This window comes from Tursiops truncatus, chromosome 5 (assembly GCF_011762595.2).
Source record: "Tursiops truncatus isolate mTurTru1 chromosome 5, mTurTru1.mat.Y, whole genome shotgun sequence".
Taxonomy (NCBI): Eukaryota; Metazoa; Chordata; class Mammalia; order Artiodactyla; family Delphinidae; genus Tursiops; species Tursiops truncatus.
Genome location: NC_047038.1, coordinates 70,260,558 through 70,282,191, shown reverse-complemented (window position 1 = coordinate 70,282,191; position 21,634 = coordinate 70,260,558). Strand labels below are relative to the sequence as shown.

The following is a 21,634-nucleotide window of genomic DNA, read 5'->3' as shown; positions in this document are numbered from 1 at the left end:
AGCATGTCTTCAAATATCTATCACTGAACACAACCTTTAGACTCAGGATTTCTGGTCACAACAGTTCATAGAGTATGCTGACTGAGCAATGCAGGGAAGCTTTTTTTGAATTTTTGAATTTTATTTTATTTATCTTTTTTATACAGCAGGTTCTTATTAGTCATCCATTTTATACACATCAGTGTATACATGTCAATCCCAATCTCCCAATTCATCCCACCACCACTCCCACCCCCCCCGGCAGGGAAGCATTTTTACTTAATAAACACTCATTGCATATTATACTGGACTGGCTCCCAGGGGAGGATGGAAAAGGGCGAGCACTTAAAGAAGCTTGTAACAGAGTGGGGAAGGCAGTTATCGCACGACAGTGCTATGAAGCATCTCTGTTATTTCACTGCTTTGGAGTAGATCAAATTGCCCCCAAGTTTTAGAATTGAAGAAGAGATGCAACAATATTATTGCCCCTGACCCAACATAATAAGATGACATTTTTGATTGTCCATTTCACAACAGAAATGGCCTGGTGGTGATTTAGACAGTTGTCATGGGAAAGAGGGAGGCAGGCTCCCTTGAAGTTTCAGTGAGTCACCTTCCCTTCTGTCCTCTGGCCCCAAGTCATCCAGCTGAGGTGGGCAGTGATAGAGGAACCCCTGCCTTCCGTGCAAGAGGCCTAGGTTTGATAGACCAAAGCCAAAACAAAAGTGACTAGGAGGCAGCATGGTGTCAGGGCTAGGACACATGATTTGCAACCTGAAAGGTCTGGGTTGGCTCCCATCTCTGGCAGTGAGAACAATGTGACCTGAAGAAGTTATTTAACCTCTGTAGAATATTTTCTCCCAAGTAAGATGGGGCTGATTCTGTCTGATTTGCAGCATATCTTTAGCATTAACTGGGTTAATGTCCCAATATTTTACAATATCTGTATATGACGTCTGGCATATGCCCTCAATGAATATCAACAATGTGAATGTTAACATCTACCAGTTAGTGCTTACTGTGTTCCAGGATCTCTTCTAAATACTTTCTAATAACTCACTTAATTCTCACAGTCATCCTTGTGGCAGTATCTGTGTTTTTCCTATTTTACAGATCAAGAAAACAAGGGACCAGAGAGGTTAAGTAATTTACCCCATATCACCCAGCATTAAGGTGGTAGAATGAAGATATGAATGTAGGCAGCCTGGCTTCAGAATTCAAGTGCTTGGTCACTACACTATCCTAGAAGCAATGATTAATGTGAATACATTTCTCCCTGTTGCCAACATGATCTGGACGTCTACCAAAAAGTAGTCCCTCTTCATCTCTTGGTAACTGCTAAAGGGAGGGGATAGAAGGTGATTCTTTGAAAGAGAAATGAAGGTCCAACACAGCCACAGGCATAGGCATGTTCATATCGTAATGTCTAATAGTAAACAGGTCCTGCCAACTTCTTTAGTGGTGGGAATTCCGCACTATGGATATCTTAAATGCATACCAGATGCTCTCTAACACAACCCCAGGTAGAAAACAAAACACAAAACAAACAATAGCTACTTTTTACCAAGTCTGGAGCAAGATTATGCACCAGAACCTCTCATTACGTTCCTTAATTGCATCAACAGGTCACATTGGAAGCCATGGGTCCTTTGTTAAGGTCTAGAAATCATGGAACTCAGTATTGAAACCAAACATAAACTTTGGCCTAAAGCCCAATATTATGAAGAAGAAAAGAGGACCAAAAACCAGACAACTTGTACCTTTAGCTGTATCCCCCTTTTGTTTTGAATTGATGCTTCTTCACCTTTTGTTTTCCAACTAACAAATGTCCACCTGCCTCATTAAGCCTAGCTCAAAACCCACTCTTATGGGGACCCTGTGTTCCCCTCCGGCTGGAAGTAATCACTTATTCCTTTGAAGACTCCTTTATTTATAGCCCTTAGATTTTGCTTTCATGTAAAGTTTTTCTCATTACCCAAGTGGAGTTTTGGCCCCCTGGGGACAAAAGTAGCTCTTTACTTGTGTAGACTGTAGCACAGAATCTTGCAAAAATTAGATGCTAAATAATTACGTGGCTAAGTTTCTGATCTGGAAGTGTAGAGATGCTGACCTGTAAATATCCCATTTTAATCACTCTCTGGCATAATAAGTAGCTCAACCTAAATAAGTCAGTATCTTAGTATTTCTTTTATATAAGAGGAGATGAAAAAATTGTGGAATATGTCTAATAAAATTGTTTCCAGTAAATTTTGCTTAAAAAATCAATTAGGCTTTCAGACAGAACAGCTTAGCCTCTTGCAAAATCTATGCTTATTAGTTAGGTTTACAGCATTGGTAAATTATGAATGCAATGTTCACCACTTTTAGGAAGGAGCGTGATATATTCAAAGTCCTGAAAGGGAAAAACCTTCAACCTAGGATACTCTATCCAGCAAGATTATCATTTAGAATAGAATGAGAGATAAAGAATTTCTCAGACAAGAAAAAACTAAAAGAATAGAGCAACGCTAAACCTACCCTAAAAGAAATATTGAAGGGTCTTCTCTAAATATTGAAGAAGGGTCTTCTTCTTTCTCTAGAAAAGAAGGAAGAATCTATTGGAAACAAAAAATCATAATAGGAGAAGCAAATATGTAAAAGGATTGAAGATCACTTAAATAAGCCACTACATAGATTAAAAAGCAAACAAAAAAGATTTTTTTTGTAAAAGCAATTATAACTACAATTAACAGCGAAAGAATAAGTATGAAGATGTAAAATAGAACATCAAAAATCATAAAATGTGGGAGAGTGGAGTATAAAAATGTAGATCTTTTAGAATGTGTTTGAATTTGTATGACTAGCAGTTTAAAGATATAATAATGGGTCAACATACTTGAAATCCATAGTAATCACAAATCAAAACACACAGTAGGTTCACAAAAACCAGAAAGAAAGGAACTCAAGCATACTACAAAAGAAAATAATCAAACCACAAAAGGAAAAACAAAAAGAAGAAATGAACAAGGAAGAACTACAAAAACAACTGGAAAACAAGGTTTAAAATGGCAATAAGTACATACCTATCAATAATTATTTGTTTTAATTTTTATTTTATATTGGTGTATAGTTGATTTACCATGTTGTGTTAGCTTCAGGTATACAGCAAAGTGGTTCAGTTATACATATTCATATATCCATTCTTTTTCAGATTCTTTTCCCATATAGGTTATTACAGAATATTGAGTCAAGTTCCCTGTGCTATACAGTAGGTCCTTGTTGATCTGTTTTATATATAGTAGTGTGTATATGTTAATCCCAACCTCCTAATTTATCCACCACCACCACCCCCGACCTTTCCTCTTTGGTAACCATAAGTTTGTTTTCTAATTCTATGGGTCTATTTCTGTTTTGTAAATAAGTTCATTTGTATCATCTTTTTAGATTCCAAATATAGGTGATATCATATGATATTTATCTTTCTCTGACTTACTTCACTTAGTATGATAATCTCCTGGTCCATCCATGTTGCTGCAAATGACATTATTTCATTCTTTTTAATGGCTGAGTAATATTCCACTATATATATGTAGCACATCTTCTTTATCCATTCCTCTGCTGATGGGCATTTAGGTTGCTTCCATGTCTTGGCTATTGTAAATAGTGCAGCAATGAACATTGGGGGTGCATGTATCTTTTCAAATTATGGTTTTCTCTGGACATTTGCCCAGAAATGGGATTGCTGGATCATATGGTAGCTCTATTTTCAGTTTTTCAAGGAACGTCCATACTGTTCTCCACAGTGGTTGTACCAATTTATCTTCCCACCAACAGTGTAAGAGGGTTCCCTTTCCTCCACACCCTCTCCAGCATTTATTGTTTATAGACTTTTTGATGATAGCCATTCTGGCCAGTGTGTAGTGATACCTCATTGTAGTTTTGATTGGCATTTCTCTAATAATTAGTAATAATGAGCATCTTTTCATGTGGCTTTTGGCCATCTGTATGTATTCTTTGGAGAAATGTCTATTTAGATTTCTGCCCATTTTTTGATTGGGGTGTTTGTTTTTTTGATATTGAGCCATATGAGCTGTTTGTATATTTTGGAGATTAATCCTTGTTGGTCGCACCATTTGCAAATATTTTTACCCATTCTGTAGGTTGTCTTTTTGTTTTGTTGATGGTTTCCTTTGCTGTGCAAAAGCTTTTAAGTTTAATTAGGTCTCATTTGTTTATTTTTGTTTTTATATTCATTACTCTAGGAGGTAGATCCAAAAACATATTGCTGCAATTTATGTCAGAGAGTGTGCTGCCTATGTTTTCCTCTAAGAGTTTTATAGTATCTGGTCTTACATTTAGATCTTTAATCCATTTTGAGTTTGTTTTTGTGTGTGGTGTCAGAGAATATTCTAATTTCATTCTTTTACATGTAGCAGTCCAGTCTTCCCAGCACCAATTATTGAAGAGGCTGTGTTTTCTCCATTGTATACTCTTGCTTCCTTTGTCATATATTAATTAACCATAGGTGTGTGGATTTCTGTGCTTTCTATACTGTTCCATTGATCTATAACCCTGTCGTTGTGCCAGTACCGTACTGTTTTAATTACTGTAGCTTTATAGTATATTCTGAAGTGAGGGAGCCTAATTCCTCCAGCTCTGTTTTTCTTTCTCAAGATTGCTTTGGCTATATGGGGCCTTTTATGTTTCCATACAAATTTTAAGATTTTTTGTTCTAATTCTGTGAAAAATGCCATTGGTAATTTGATAGGGATTGCACTGAATCTATAGATTGCCTTGGGTAGTCTAGTCATTTTGACAGCGTTGATTCTTCCAGGCCAAGAACATGGTGTATCTTTCCATCTGTTTGTGTCATCTTCGATTTCTTTCATCATTTTCTGAATAGAGGTCTTTGGTCTCCTTAGGTAAGTTTATTCTTAGGTATTTTATTCTTTTTGATGCAATGGGAAATGGGATTTTTTCATAATTTCTCTTTCTGATCTTTTGTTGATAATGCATAGAAGTTCAACAGATTTCTGTGTATTAATTTTGTATCCTGAAACTTTACTGAATTCATTGATGAGCTCTAGTGGTTTTCTGGTAGCATCTTTAGAATTTTCTATGTATAGTTATTATGGCATCTGCAAACAGTGATGGTTTTACTTTTTCTTTTCCTATTTGGATTCCTTTTATTTCTCTTTCTTCTCTGATTGCCATTGCTAGGACTTCCAAAACTATGTTGAGTAAACATGGCAAGAGTAGACATCCTAGTCTTGTTCCTGATCTTAGAGGACATACTTTCAGCACCTCACTGATGAGTATGATGTTAGCTGTGGGCTTGTCATATATGGCCTTTATTATGTTGAGTTATGGTCCCTCTCTGCCCATTTTCTGGAGAGCTTTTTTTTTTATCATAAATGGGCATTGAATTTTGTCAAAAGATTTTTCTGCACATATTGAGATGATCATATGGTTTTTATTCTTCAATTTGTTATTGTGGTGTATCACACGGATTGATTTGTGGATATTGAGAAATCCTTGCATTCCTGGGATTAGTGTATGATCCTTTTAATGTATTGTTGGATTTGGTCTGCTAGTATTCTGGTTGAGTATTTTGGGGTCTATGTTCAGTGGTATTGGCCTGTAATTTCCTTTTATTTTTTTTTTGTGGTATCTTTGTCTGGTTTTGATGTCAGGGTGATGGTGGCCTCATAGAATGAATTTGGGAGTGTTCTTTCCTCTGCAGTTTTTTGGAATAGTTTCAGAAGGATAGGTGTTAGCTCTTCTCTAAACGTTTGATAGAATTTGCCTGTGAAGCCATCTGGTCCTGGGCTTTTGTTTGTTGGGAGTTTTTTCATCACAGTTTCAGTATCAGTACTTGTGATTGGTCTATTCATATTTTCTATTTCTTCCTGGTTCAGTCGTGGAGGATTGTACCTTTCTAAGAATTTGTCCATTTCTTCTAGGCTGTCCATTTTATTGGCGTAGTTGCTTGTAGTAGTCTCTTAGGATGCTTTGTATTTCTGTGGTGTCTGTTGTAACTTCTTTTTCATTTCTAATTTTGATTTAAGCCCCATACCTTTTTTTTCTTGATGAGTCTAGCTAAATATTTATCAATTTTATTTTTTCAAAGAACCAGCTTTTAGTTTCATTGATCTTTTCTGTTGTTTTCTTCATCTCTATTTCATTTATTTCTGTTCTAATCTTTATGATTTCTTTCCTTTTACTAACTTTGGGCTGTGTTTGTTTTCTCTTTCTCTAATTGCTTTAGGTGTAAGGTTAGGTTGCTTATTTGAAATTTTTCTTGTTTCCTGAGGTAAGATTGTATTGCTATAAACTTCCCTCTTAGAACTGCTTTTGCTGTTTCCCAAAGGTTTTGGATCATTGTGTTTTCATTTTCATTTGTCTCTAGGTATTTTTTGATTTCCTCTTTGATTCCTTTGGTGGTCCATTGGTTGTTTAGTAACATATTGTTTAGCCTCCACGTGTTTGTGTTTTTTACAGTTTTTTTTCTTGTAGTTAATATCTAATCTCATAGTGTTGTGGTCAAAAAAGATGCTTGATATAATTTCAATTTTCTAAAATTTACCTAGGTTTGCTTTGTGGCCCAGCACATGATATATCCTGGAGAATGTTCCAAGTGCACTTGAGAAGAAAGTGTATTCAACTGCTTTCAGATGGAATGCTCTCTAAATATCAGTTAAGTCCACCTGGTCTAATGTGTCATTTAAGGCCTGTGTTTCCTTACGAATTTTCTGTCTGGATGATCTGTCCATTGATGTAAGTGGGGTGTTAAAGTCCCCACTATTATTGTGTTACTGTTGATTTCTCCTTTTACAGCTGTTAGCAGTTGCCTTATGTATTGAGGTGCTCCTATGTTGGGTGCATATATAATTGTTATATCTTCTTCTTGGATTGATCCCTTGATCATTCTGTAGTGTCCTTTTCTGTCTCTTGTAACAGTCTTTAAAGTCTATTTTGTCTGATATGAGTATTGCTACTCCAGCTTTCTTTTGATTTCCATTTGCATGGAATAGCTTTTTCCATCCCCTCACTTTCATTCTGTATCTATCCCTAGATCTGAAGTGGGTCTCTTGTCAACAGCATATATTCAGGTCTTATTTTTGTATACATTCAGCCAGTCTGTGTCTTTGGGTTGGAGCATTTAATCCATTTACATTTAAGGTAATTATTGATATGTGTATTCTTATTGCCATTTTCTTAATTGTTTATGATTTGTTTCTGTAGGTCATTTTTTCTTCCCTTCCTCTTTTGTTCTCTTCTCTTGTGATTTGATGACTATCTTTAGAGTTGTATTTGGATTGCTTTTTCTTTTTTGTTTGTGTATGTATTGTAGATTTTTGGTTTGTGGTTACCATGAAGCTTTTAAAAATTTATTTTATATTGGAGTATAGTTGATTTACAATGTTGTTAGTTTCAAGTGTGGGGCAAAGTGATTCAGTCATACAATCTTTTTCAAATTCTTTTCCCATTTAGGTCATTACAGAATATTGAGTAGAGTTCCTTGTGCTATACAGTAGGTTCTCATTAGTTATCTATTTTAAATAGTGTGTATGTTAATCCCAAACTTCCAATTTATCCCTCCCCCGCAACATTTCCCCTTTAGTAACCAAGTTTCTTTTCTTAGTTTGTGAGTCTGTTTCTGTCTTGTAAATAAGTTCATTTGTATCATTCTTCTACGATTCTGCATATAAGTGATGTCATATGATATTTGTCTTTCTCTGACTTACTTCACTTAGTATGATAATCTCAGGGTCCATCCATCTTGCTGCCAATGGCATTATTTCGTTCTTTTTAATGGCTGAGTAATATTCTATTGTATAGATATACCACATCTACTTTATGCATTCATCTGTTGATGGACATGTAGGTTGCTCCATGTTTTGACTATTGTAAACATTGCTGCAATGAACATTATGCTGAATGTATCCTTTTGAATCAACCATGAGATTTTGATATAGCAGTCTATATGTATAAAAGATTGATTTAAGTTGCTGGTTTCTTAATTTCATATGCATTTCCAATATCCTATACCCAATATCCTCTTCTCATGATTACTGGTTTTGATATCATACCTGCAAGGAGATGACTTCCTACCTTTACTGTATGTTTGCCTTTACCGGTGAGCTTTCCCATTCATAATTTTCTTGTTTCTAATGATGGCCTTTTCTTTTCTGCCTAGAGAAGTTCCTCTAGCAGTTTGTTGGCATTTTGTTGTAAAGCTGGTTTGGTGGTGCTGAATTCTCTTAGCTTTTGCTTGTCTGTAAAGGTTTTGATTACTCCATTGAATCTGAACAGGAGCCTTGCTGGGTAGTGTTCTTGGTTGTCTGTTTTTCCCTGTCATCACTTGAAATATATTATGCCAATCCCTTCTGGCCTGCAGTTTCTGCTGAAAAATCAGCTGATAACTATATGAAGATTTCCTTGTATGTTACTTGTTGCTTTTCCCTTGTTGCTTTTAATATTTTCTTTGTCTTTAGTTTTTGAAAATTTGATATGTGTCTTGGCATGTTCCTCCTTGGGTTTATCCTGTGTGAGCCTCTCTGTGCTTCCTGGACTTCAGTCCATGTTTCCCTTCCCATGTTAGGGAAGTTTTCGGCTATTTCTTCAAATATTTTCTCAGGCCGTTTCTCTCTCTTCTGGGACCCCTATGATGCAAAAGTTGGTGCATTTAATGTTGTCTCAGAGGTCTCTTAGACGGTCCTTATTTCAGTTTTTTTCTTTCTTCTGTTCTGCAGCAATGATTTCCACCAATCTGTCTTCCAGCTCACTTATTTGTTCTTCTGCCTCATTTATTCTTCTATTGATTCCTTCTAGTGTATTTTTCATTTCAATTTTTGTATTGTTCATCTGTTTGTTCTTTAAATCTCTGTTAATTATTTCTTGTATCTTCTCAGGCTGTGCCTCCATTATTTTTCCAAGATCTTGGATCACCTTTACTATCATTTCTCTGAATACTTTTTCAGGCAGATTGCCTATCTATCTCCACTTCACTTACTTGTTCTTCTGGGGTTTTATCTTGTTCCTTCGTCTGGAACATATTTCTCTGCCATCTTGTCTGTCTGTGTTTGTGGCCTTCATTTCTCATGCTGCAGGTTTGTAGTTCCTCTTGCTTCTGGTGTCCACCCCCTGGTGGGTGAGGTTGGTCCAGGGGCTTGTGCAGGCTTCCTGGTGGGAGGGCCTGGTGCCTGCACACTGGTGGATGGAGCTGGTTCTTGTCCCTCTGGGCTGTTTCAAGAGGTGTGTTTAGAGGCAGCTGTGCATTCAGGATGACTTTAGGCAGCCTGTAAGTGGGGCTGTGTTGGCTGTCTGTCCTGAGGCATCCCAACACTGGACCTTGCAGGCTGTTGAGGTTTCAGTGCCAAAATGTTGACCTCCAGGAGAGCTCATGCCAATGAGTACTCCCTGGGGCCTCTGCCACCAGTGTCCTTGCCCCCAGTGAGCCAAAGCTGACCCCCACCTCCCCAGGAGACCCTCCAAGATACACAGGTAGGTCTGGCCCAGGCTCTTATTGAGTCACTTCTTTGCCCTGGATCCCAGTGCACGTGAAACCTTGTGTGGGCCCTTCAAGAGTGGAGTCTCTTTTTTCCCCAGTGCTGTGGAGCTCCTGAGCTTTGAAGGCCTTCTCATGTGCTGCTGGCCTTCAAAGCCAAATGCTCTGGGCTCTCCTCCTCCTGATGCCAGATCCCCAGGCTGGGGAGCCTGAGGTGGGGCTCAGAACTCTCACTCCTGTGGGAGAACCTCTGTGATATAATAATTATTTTCCAGTTTTTGGGTCACCCACCCAGTGCATATGGGATTTGATTTTACTGCAAATGTGCCCCTCCTACCATCTTGTTGTGGCTTCTTCTTTGTCTTTGGATGTAGAATATCTTGTTTGCTAGGTTCCAGTCTTTTCTATTGATGGTTGTTCAGTGGTTGTGATTTTGGTGTTTTTGTGAGAGGAGGTGAGCTCAATTTCTTCTACTCCACCATCTTGTCTCCTCCCATGTCAATTATTACCTTAAATGTCAATGGAGTAAATGATCCAATCAAAATACAGAATGATACATTGAATAAAAAACATGAACCTACAATATGCTGCCTAAAAATGTCTCACTTTAGGGTGAAAGACAAACACAGACTGAAAGTGAGGGGATGGAAAAAATATTTAATGAAAATGGAAATAATAAGAAAGCCGGGGTAGAAATACTTATATCAGACAAAATAGACTTTAAAACAAAGGCCATAAAGAAAGACAAAGAAGTGTATCATATGATAAAGGGATCAATACTAAAAGAGGCTATTATACTGATTAACATAGGTGCTCCTGTATTGGGTGCATATAAATATGTAAAAGAAATACTAATAGACATAAAGGGAGAAACTGATTGGAATACAATAATAGTAGGAGATTTTAACATCCCAGTGACATCAATGGACAGATCATCCGGACAGAAAATCAGTAAGGAAACAGAGGTCCTAAATGACACAACAGACCAGTTGTACTTGTTTTCAAGCACACATGGAACATTCTCCAGGACAGACAACATACTAGGTCACAAAACAAGCCTCAACAAATTTAGAAATCATTTCAAGCATTTTTCCTGACCACAATGGTATGAAACTACCAGAGAAAGAAAAACAGGAAAAGAGTGAATACATGGAGACTAAACAACATGCCACTAAGAAAACCAATGGATCAATGATGAAATCAAATAAGAAATCGGAAAATGAGAACAAAACCTTACAAAATCTATGGGATGCAGCAAAAGCAGCTCTAATAGGGAAGTTCATAGCAATAAGGCCTTCCTCAAGAGATAAGAAAAATCTCAAACAACCTAACCTACTAGCTAAATAAATTAGAATAAGAACAAAAACAAACTCACAGCAGAAGGAAGGAAATAATAAAGATTATAGAAGAAATAAAATAGAGATTAAAAAAACAATAGAAAAGATCAATAAAATCAAGACCAGGTTTTTTGAAAAGATAAACTCAACAAACTTCTAGCCAGGCCCACCAAGAAGAAAACAGAGGATCCAAATAAACAAAATAAGAAATGAAAGAGGAGAAATAACAACTAATACCACAGAAATACAAAAAAAAAAATACTATGAAAAGTTATATGCCAACTAATTGGACAATCTAAAAGAGATGGACAAGTTTCTAGACACATACAGCCCACCAAAACAGAATCAAGAAGAAACAGATAATTTAAACAGATTGAGCACTGTAAGTGAAATAGAATCTGTAAAAGAAAACAAAACAAAACTCCCTGCAAACAGAAGTCCAGGACCTGATGGCTTCACTGGGGAATTCTACCAAACATACAAAGAAAAACTTATACCTATCCTTCTCAAATTATGCCAAAAAATTGAAAAGGAGGGAAAACTCCCAGAGTCACTCCATGAAGCCACCATGACCCTGATACCAAAATCAGACGAAGACACTACAAAAAAAGAAAATTACAGGTCAATATATTTGATGAATATAGATGAAAAATGTATCAATGTAATGTGCCAGATTAACAAAAGGAAAGACAAAGCACATGATCATCTCGATAGATGCAGAGAAAACATTTGAAAAAATTCAACATCTATTCATGATAAAAATTCTCACCAAAGTGGGTACAGAGGGAACATACCTCAACATAATAAAAGCCATTTGTGACAAACCTACAGCCAACATAATAATGCTGAAAAGCTGAAAACCTTCCTGCTAAACTCAGGAACAAGACAAGGGTGCCCACTTTCACCACTTCTATTCAAAACAGTATTGGTAGTCCTAGCCACAGCAATCATACAGGAAAAAGAAATAAAAAGTATCCAAGTTGGAGGGAAAGAGAGAAAACTGTCACTATTTACAGATGACATGATACTCTATATAGAGAATCCTAAAGTCTCCACACAAAAACTATTAGAGCTAATAAATGAATTCAACAAGGTAGCAGAATACAATATTAATATACAGAAATCTGTTGCATTTCTTTACACTATGAAATATCAAAGAAAATTTAAAAATCATTTTTAAAATCACATAAAAAATACCCAGGAATAAATTTAACCAATGAAGTAAAAGACCTTTATACTAAAAACTATAAAACATTGTAAAGGCAACTGAAGATGATTCAAGGAAATGGAAAGATATCCCATGCTCTTGGATTGGAAGAATTAGTATTATTAAACTGGCCATACTACCCAAAGCAATCTACAGATTTAATGCAATCCCTGTCAAAATACCATGACATTTTTTTTACATAACTAGAACAAGTAAACCTAAAATTTATGTGGAACCACAAAAGACCCAGAATTGCCAAAGCAATCCTGAGGAAAAAGAACAAAGCTTGGAGGCATAACCCTTCCAGACTTCAGACTATACTACAAAGTTACAGTAATCAAAATAGCTTGATATTGGCACAAAGACAGACATATGGATCAATGGAACAGGACAGAGAGGCCAGAAATAAACCCAAACACTTATGGTCAATTAATCTATGACAAAGGAGGCAAGAATACAATGCAGAAAAGACAATCTCTTTAAAACGTGGTGTTGGGAAAGCTGGACAGCTACACGTAAATCATACCTTATAGAAAAATAAATTCAAAGTGGTTTAAAGAACTAAATGTAAGACATACCATAAAACTTGTAGAAGATTACATAGGCAAAACATTCTCTGCCATAAATTGTAGCAAGATTTTCTTAGATCAGTCTCCCAAGGCAAAAGAAATAAAAGCAAAAATAAACAAATGGGACCTAATCAAACCTAAAGCTTTTGCACATCAAAGGAAACCATGAACAAAACAAAAAGACAACATACAGAATGGGAGGAAATATTTGTAAATGATGTGACTGACAAGGGGTTAATATCCAAAATATACAAACAGCTCATACAATTCAATATTGAAAAAACAACCCAATGGGCAGAAAACCTAAATAGACATTTCTCCAAAAACGACATACAGATGGTCAGCAGGCACATGAGAAGGTGCTTAACACCACTAATTATTAGGGAAATACAAATCAAAACCATAATGATGTATCACCTCACACTGATCAGACTAGCTATCATCAAAAAGTCTGCAAATAATAAATGCTGGAGAGGGTGTGGAGAAAAGGGAACCCTTCTACACTGTTGGTGGGAATGTAAATTGGTGTAGCCAGTAAAGAAAAGAATACAGAGCTTCCTTAAGAAACTAAAAATAGAGTTACCATATGATCCAGCAATCCCTCTCCTGGGCATATTATCTGGAAAAGATGAAAACTCTAATTTGAAAAGATATATGCACCCCATTGTTCATAGCACTATTTACAATAACTAAGACATAGAAACAACCCAAGTGCCCACAACACCTGACTGGCTTAAGAAGATGTGGTACGATCGAATATTACTCAGCCAAAAAAAGAAAGAAAGAATTCCATTTGCAGCAACATGGATGGACCTAGAGAATAGTATACTTAGTGAAGTCCAAGAAAAACAAATATTATATGATATCACTTACATGTGAAATCTAAAAAATAATACAAATGGATCTACATATAAAATAGAAACAGACTCACAGACATAGTAAACAAACTTATAGTTACCAAAGGGGAAAGGGAGGGGGGAAGGGATAAATTAGGAGTATGGCACTAACAAACTACTATACATAAAGTAGATAAGCAACAAGGATTTACTGTATAGTGCAGGGAACTATATTCAATATCTTGTATTAACCTGTAATGGAAAATAATCTGAAGAAATATGTAACTGAATCACTTTGCTGTACACCTGAAACTAACCCAATATTCTAAGTCAACTAAACTTCAATTAAAAAAAAAACAGATCACCACTTCTACAAAAGCATACACCACAATCATAAAGTCAATTTTGTTTTAATAGCAGTTGTATTCAGTAGCATTTGTAAGAAACAAGATAACCTAGTAGTTATAAAGTTGGAGTCATGTGCCAGACTGCCTGGGTTTAACTCCTAGCTCTGCTAATGAACAAGTTATAAAACTGTGCTTCAGTTTTATCATCTCCAAAGTAGATATAACAGTTATAATTATTATATATTTAAATAATTATATAAGTAATAACATGTAAATAATAATAATAATTATTATTAACCTGTAGGGATTTCATGAGGATTAAATGAACTAATACAGGGAAAGTGTTTAGAAGAGCATCAGTAAACATGATTTCTACTATTCCCCGACATTACAAAGTAGGAGGACCATAGATGTACTTACAAGTTTGAAATTCTTGCAGGGCAAGGAGTATTTGTAAATTTCTGCCATGAGTCCACATACTTACTTATTTTCTAGGGTATCGGTCCTTCTCTTTTGAGGCCATGCAGAATACATCTCTCATTCTCATCTTTTCAGATGTAGCAAACATTAGCATTTTAAAAGCCACAGCGTTTTTCTGTTAATTATATGTGGATCAAAAAACTGAGTAAAACTCGCCTGCAACACCTAAATATCAAGAATGAAAACCACTACTATGCATATGAAATAAAATGTAGGTTATAATGTTTTACTATAATTAATTCTTATGTGGTATTTTCTGTTTAAGCATGCTAATTTTTTTCTATTAAATACAGTAAATGGTCTTATTTAATGCATTCATTCACATAGCAAGAATCTTGAAAGTAATGAATTACTTTAGAGTATTTTTCTAGCACTTTTTGTGGGAAAACTATCCTTGAATGTTCCATTTTGGGTATGTTCTACATTTATAAAATGGATCAAAATTAAAGAATGAAATCAATTATGAGAGACTCAGTTCTGATACGCTAAATTAAAAAGTTTGATATCTTCATTAAGTGCAGGAAATGACAAAAAGTCCTCTGATTTCCTGGAAAAAAAGAATATAGTCCTTTCCCAAGTCATTTCTATTCTTTTAAAGATCAAGATTTAAAATGTTCATTTGAAAGTTCTGTTTATGTAGTGGAAAGCTCTCAGGTTGACAATGAGAGGTCTGCTGAAATTTTTCAGGATATTGGTTAAACTGGGTTTGGCTTTATTTTACCCTCAGGATAGCATGGACACTGTGAGGTCTCTGACATACCAGTGACTAACGTCCACTGCTCTTCATTACAGGGTGACAGTGGTGGGCCTCTGGTCTGTGAGCGGCCTGGAGGACAGTGGACATTATTTGGCTTAACTTCATGGGGCTCTGTCTGCTTTTCCAAAGTCCTGGGACCTGGAGTTTATAGCAACGTGACATACTTTGTCAAATGGATTGAAAGACAAATATACATCCACGCCTTTTTCCTAAACTAATTCCAAAGATGATCAGAGACTTTTACCAGCGACACTCAGAGCAAATAGCCTTCTCGATAGTGGAGGACTTCCTGCAGAGAGCTGTGTGGAAGCACTTTCATGGACAGTAATGCTCCACAGTGCACTGCAAATGTTCATGTTTGTCTTGGTCTAATTTTATGCAGCTTTTTGTTTTTTAAATTCTATTTTTCTCTTACATCAAGTTGAATGAAAATCTTTTAAAACCCAAAGCAAAACAGAGTTTGTTCTTTTGCCAGGCAGGCCTAACCTTAACTATAACATGAAATGATCCACTCTGGAAAGAGAAGAGTGTAACAGGTTAGAGAAAGTTCCCTTTTGTCCAGTCACAAAAAGGACATTGAGATCCAGGCTGACTAATCTTTGCCAGCTTTTGTTTCTCAAGCACAAGAGCATAATAGCAAATTACAATATTAACATCAGAGACTTGCTTTTGATTTATTAAAAGCCAAGATAATTTACATGCTTAAGTTATTTACTATTACTCTTCTAAGGTTTGCATAATGCTGAGAACTTATGAAAGACAGAGCATCCGTTTAGGTAGCTGAAATAGCAAATCACATTGAGCACAAAGCTCTTTTGACATCCATATTAGCACCTGACATGCTTGGACTGCCCATTCTGAATTTAAATCAAGATTGTAATTTTACAGAAAGTCTCCAAAGAACCTTCCTAGAGCTGGGGTTTGTTCACTGTGTATCACTTAGCCAATTGAGATTTTGACAACTAGGAAAATACCTGTGGGAAATATTTCATTCTGCCTATGTGACAATGAAGTTGAGATTAAACTTTGCTATAGGAGGATTTGCTTTAGAGTAGAGAGATGCAATCTTTTCAAAAGAAAATTGCACCCCACCCCTAATTAAGTATTTTCCAGTTTTCTTGTGTTTATCCATACCAATAAAGTCACAGAAATGTATCTGAAAGCACAGTAAAACTTTGCACGGAGAAAAACATTTTGTAATTGTCCTTGAAAGACGTTTAATATCTGGTGTTGCCATTTCTTCCCATTGATAATTAAAACAAAAATTTAAAGATGCTTTTAAGCACTAGGCCACTTTACACACATCAATTTTGAAGTAATTAGTGGTTACGGTATTTTTTTCCCCGCAAAAAAGCTTCAAAACACAAATCTTCACATGCACCTACTTCAATTAGTCAGGCATCCATTTTGCAACATCCAAATGCCTTTTGAACAAGTAGAATTCCCTCCACCAGCAACCTGGGCTGCCTCAGCATTCCCCAGAGACTACCTGCAATTTTATACGTGTCTTTTTTGTACTCTTTTCTATATGTGTGCGTAGGTGACATTTGAAAAGTTGTCTTGACACTTTCCACATTATTCATCTCTTGTTCTGTAGTTTATATAAACCTATTGAGAATGTAAAATCCGGCAACCGAATTGTGGTCGCAACTGTATGAAAGTTTAAGAACACATGTCAGTTTTGTTATAATTATAGGTACATAATGTAACAACATATGCTCAACTTATGTTCAGTGAAATATACATCTTGTACTTACTTTAAGTAACCCTTAATACAAATAAAACGGTATAATCTTTTCTTTTTATGGATATAAAACATGGAGCAAGCCCCAGAAAACGGTGCCTCCCACTATTATAGTTGGCATCCAGTTTCCCACCAATCAAAATTTTCTTGTCTTATATCTCACTCCCCCAGGAACATACTCTTTTATTTTAGATGGAAGATGGCTCTTTGATTAGTCTGAAATGAGAGGTTGCTAGCAGTCTCCAATAACCCATTGAGGGTCCAAGGAAAACTTCAGCCCTGATAAGAAGGCAAGGATCTCTCATGTCTAGAGCACATTTTGGGAATCTGATCCAATTCTTTTATAAATCTTTATGGGTAAAATTGTATCACACATGTATACTGTTAATTTTTTTTTTTTTTTTTTTTTGGCTACTAGGAGCAGATTTGGGCTCCCCCAAATTTGGTGAAATACACTGAATACCGAAATGCAACAGACCACATCAGCTTGGGTAACTTTGTGTAAAAAGAGTTATTGTAGATAAGACCCTTTAAAGGCTTCATACAGATCCCAAATCTCTTTTGCCTGAGGGCCAGAAATGTTTCAGAATCCAGAATTTTAAAAAATTTAAAAAGCATAATATTACGTTTAGCACCCAGTATAAAATCTACTAATATTTTCGTAGCAAAATATATGAATAATTACATTAAATAAATAAATAGCCTTACATCTGTTTAACACATTGAATTTATGCCTAATTTATGAAAACTTTTTCAGTTTTCAGAGTTCTTGAGACTGTGGAATTGTGGATAAGAGATTGTAGACCCATAACATGAAGACTCAAGACTTTCCTCTACTCATGTGTACAGATGTTTTACATCCTGGGGATTGACCTTTTCTCTTAGTCTTTTGGACTCAGTCTTTTTATCCTTAGATTCTAATCTTTTATTTGCAAGTGAATATATCTCTAAATTTTTATTTATCGGAAGATGATGATCTCAAGGAATGAATGCCAGCTGCTATGAGGATCACTGACTTTTCCATGTAAGAAAAGGTCAAAACAGTATTCTGGTAAAAGGTGTGCTTTGGGATTTTCCTTCTAAGCTCTGGTACCAATTACTGTTGGATTTGGTGAGTATCTATAGGAGCAATGACAGCTTTTTGTATATGTTATTTATTAAACAGTTTATTTTTAAAAAATCTTAAGAAAGAAGAAAGCTACCTCCATTAGCCATATGGGATTCTGAATATTCTAGAAATCAGTCTGTATAAAAGACCATTTGCAATAACATCAGAAGGCTACAAAAAATGTCAGACCAGGACAGTAGGTAGCAGGTAGAAGATTAAGCCCTGAGCATAATACTTGAATAGTCATTAAGAAGAGCTTCATATAGACATGGAACATTAGCATGGAAATTTCATGAAGGAAATTCTGGGTGGCCGACAATTTTCAGATGGACAGATATAGACTTTTAAAAGAACTCAACAAGAATATATAATCTCAAAATAATACCTCACAGTTTTGGTAGAAACTAGTTTCTTTGTTCCAACTAAAACCAGCATACATGATTTGCAACAGCAATTAACTTTATATAGACATTCTTGTCCTAAAATGTATTAAAAAACAAATCTAAGAACCTCATGGAATCCTCCTGAGAACCACCTGTATTACTGTCAGTTCCATAATATCTCATTTTTAGAGGTTGCAAAAGCAGAAAAGTTGTAGGGTATTGTAAAAACTATAAACCCTCAAATGATCTCCCTAAGATTGTTCTGAAATTGATTGTCTCATTTTGCTTAGGCTATTGTCAGTTTTAGAACATGGGAAATTGACAAAGGGCCCCTAGACTCAGCTGATTTTGTATTCCTTACCTATGGCCTCTGTTTCCCAATTGAAAACATCTGCACAGAGGTATAACTCATAAAAAGTCTTCTGTTGACAGGAAGCAGAGAGAAGAACACATCTCCATGGAACTCTGGCATCCCTGCTGCCCCTTACCAGTGAAGCCTTCCACCTCAGGAGAACACTGAAATGAGCAGATAGTAAAATAAATATATGTCTCAAATGAATTCCCTTGAAAATATTTGCATGTCTAGAACAATTAAAATGCTTTTACAAAATCCAAAAAGTTTCCTAAAAGCATTTGATTCTGAATTAAATATTTCACTTCTCTAAACTCTGTTCAGGTCAAACTCTAACCTCCTTTACAAATGTCTACAAACATACAGTAAAGGTCATCACATTGGCTTTTCCAAGCCCAGTAAAATGTTCTTGTCCCTTAAGGAAAAATCCAAGTCATGCTGGTTTGGTAGAGGAACCTCTTCAAAGGCCCTCTTCCAAACTTGAAGGCCTACTTGCAACTCCAAGGAGGGTATTCTGCTCTTTTAATCCTTTGAGGGTCCAGCCATCCCTGAGGCCTTATTTTCAGAGTAGTCTGAGTCTAAAGCAGTTTCACATACAGATAAATTTCCTTGCTCAACAGCGCAAGAAGTTGCCGACATCACTGCAAAGACAGCAGAAGGGTCAGAAATGGGTATTCTCTCTGACTTAACAGTGGAGTGGTCAGAATACTTAGATATCTGTCAACTGATCCATCTTTCCAGCCCCTTTCCACTTCTTGAGAGCTTCAGTCTTGTCCTCTGCAGGCAGTCTGTCAAAGTGTTTCGCCCTCAGAATTGGAGATGGGAACAGGGATCCCTGAAGAACTCTGTATATAAACCTAGGTTACAAAAAGCATCACAGAATTACATTCACCTCAGATGCATTATGGGACACAAAAAGTACTCACCAATTAGAAAAAGTAGAAGTGTCTGGTGACCCTTCTTGAGGTAAAGGGGGAGAATAAGTGAATTATAAAATGGAAAATATAACAATATTAAATTAGTATTTGTGAAACACTGAGAAAATAGTGAGTTCCTGATTGTCAAATAAATAAAAAATAAAAACTGTAAAAGTAGAGATACCAATAGTGCTACAGCCTTAATGTTAAGTTAAATGAGATAATACATATAAAGCAGTCCAAGCGTTGGCACACAGTGAGTATTTTTTTAAATGCTAGCTATTAGTTTCCTATGGCTATTGCAGCAAATTATCACAAACGTGTCCCTTTCAGTCCAAGCTGACAGTATTTATGCTGCTGTAGCATTCACAAAAACCTTGTGAGTCTCCAATGTATATCATGGGTATTTACACCATTAGATAAGAGGGTCCTCCACAGATCTTTCCTGTATATCCCATCTCCTTCCTTGGTGACTGCTGAGATGGCTAAGAGGATCCATGAGTCACACACCTAATCTCTTCAGCACTAGCAAAGGCTGTCCAGCCACACTCTGGGCCTTCTCTCCAGAGCATACTCCCAACAGCCAATCTCCTAATTTTAGCAAATTTGAAATCTGGATAGGCTGAGAATTTTCTAAATCTAGTTCCTTTGGGCTTAATAGTACTTCCCTCAGTCTCTTTTCTCTCACATTTTTCTGTAAGCAGCAAGAAGAAACCAGACCAAACCTTCAAACATTTGCTTAGAAAACTCCTCAGCTAAACATCCAAGTTCATCACTTACAGATTCTGCTTTCCACATAACAGTAGAACACAATTCAGCTAAGTTTTTTGCCACTATATTGCAAAGATCCCCTTTCCTCCAATTTCCAATAACATGTTTCTCCTTTCCTTCTGAGACCTCACCAGCAGTGCCTTTAATGCTCATATTTCTAGCAACATTCTATTTATGATCATTTACGTGTTTTCCGAGATGATATGGCTCTCTCTGCCCATGCTTCCTCCTTGCTTCTGAATTTTCACCAGCAGACACTGTAATGTCCATACTTCTATTGACAGTCTGTTTAAGGGAGTCTAGTATGTTTCCATTATGTGCCTCAAAATTCTTCCAGGCTCTGCCCGTTATCTAATTTCAAAGTCTATTTCACACTTTTAGGTATTTGTTACAGCAGCACCCACCTTTCTGATACCAAAGTCTGTATTAGTTTCCTATAGCTGCTGTAACAAATTACCGTAAATGTGCTGGCTTAGAATAACAAAACCTTATTCTCTCACAGTTCTGAAGGCCAAGAATTCTGAAAATCAGTTTCACTGAAACAAAATCAAGGTGTTGGAAAGGCCATGCTCCCTCTGGAGGCTCTAGGAGAGAACTCATTCCTTGCTCCTTCTGGCTTCTGGTGGCTGCAGGCATTCCTTGGCTTGTGACCCAGAGATCTCTGCTACCATGGTCAAAGTGCTTTCTCCTTTTCTGTCAGTGTCAAATCTCACCCTGCCTCTCTCTGATAAAGACACTTGTGAGGGCATTTTGGGCCCAGCCAGATAATCTCCCCATCTCAAGATCCTTAATCACATCTGCAAATTCCTTTTTTCGCTAAATAAATAAAACATTCACCAGGTTCCAGGGATTAGGACACAGATGTATTTTAGGGGTCAGTTTTTTCAGCTCACCACAACAATATTAGATAAAATTGTACCATTAAGGCTCTTGAAGAAAAATTTCAGGCTATAACTTAAAAGTAATTGTTTCTTCACAAATTCTAAAAGTTCATCTTGTCAGTTTTTAATCTGAAAGCTGGTAATAACAGTGAACACTACAGAACCATCTCAGTTTACCAGTGATATTAAGTATACAACTGTAACCACCACAGAATGACTCAGGTGGGTTTTTCTTATGCATTTCTAGAACGGATGTCTTTCAGCAACTAAGGATTTGTGCCCATTGTGCCTTATGATTGTGTTGCAGACTGGGGTTGGCAAACTTTTGTCCAATGGACCAGACAGTAATATCTCAGGTTTTGTGAGCCAAATAGTCTCTGTTGGAACTGTTCAACTCTGCTGTTGTAGTGCAAAACAGCCATAGACAATATTTAAATTAGTGAGTATGTCTATGATCCAGTAAAACTTTACAAAAA

General features: G+C 36.4%; 2 protein-coding genes across 2 annotated transcripts in view; one reads left to right on the top strand and one right to left on the bottom strand.

Moving 5' to 3' along the window:
• Nucleotides 1-15,220, top strand: part of CORIN (corin, serine peptidase) — a 217,293-nt gene extending 202,073 nt beyond the window's left edge. Inside the window, exon 22 of the mRNA XM_033856407.1 lies at nucleotides 15,038-15,220. Coding sequence (XP_033712298.1) covers nucleotides 15,038-15,220 — 183 coding nt within the window. The remainder of the gene's footprint in view (nucleotides 1-15,037) is intronic.
• Nucleotides 15,221-15,651: 431 nt separating this feature from the next.
• Nucleotides 15,652-21,634, bottom strand: part of ATP10D (ATPase phospholipid transporting 10D (putative)) — a 94,960-nt gene continuing 88,977 nt past the window's right edge. The window contains 2 exon segments of the mRNA XM_019928231.3: nucleotides 15,652-19,306; nucleotides 19,308-19,446. Of these exon segments, the coding sequence (XP_019783790.2) occupies nucleotides 19,112-19,306; nucleotides 19,308-19,446 (334 nt within the window). The 3' untranslated portion in view covers nucleotides 15,652-19,111.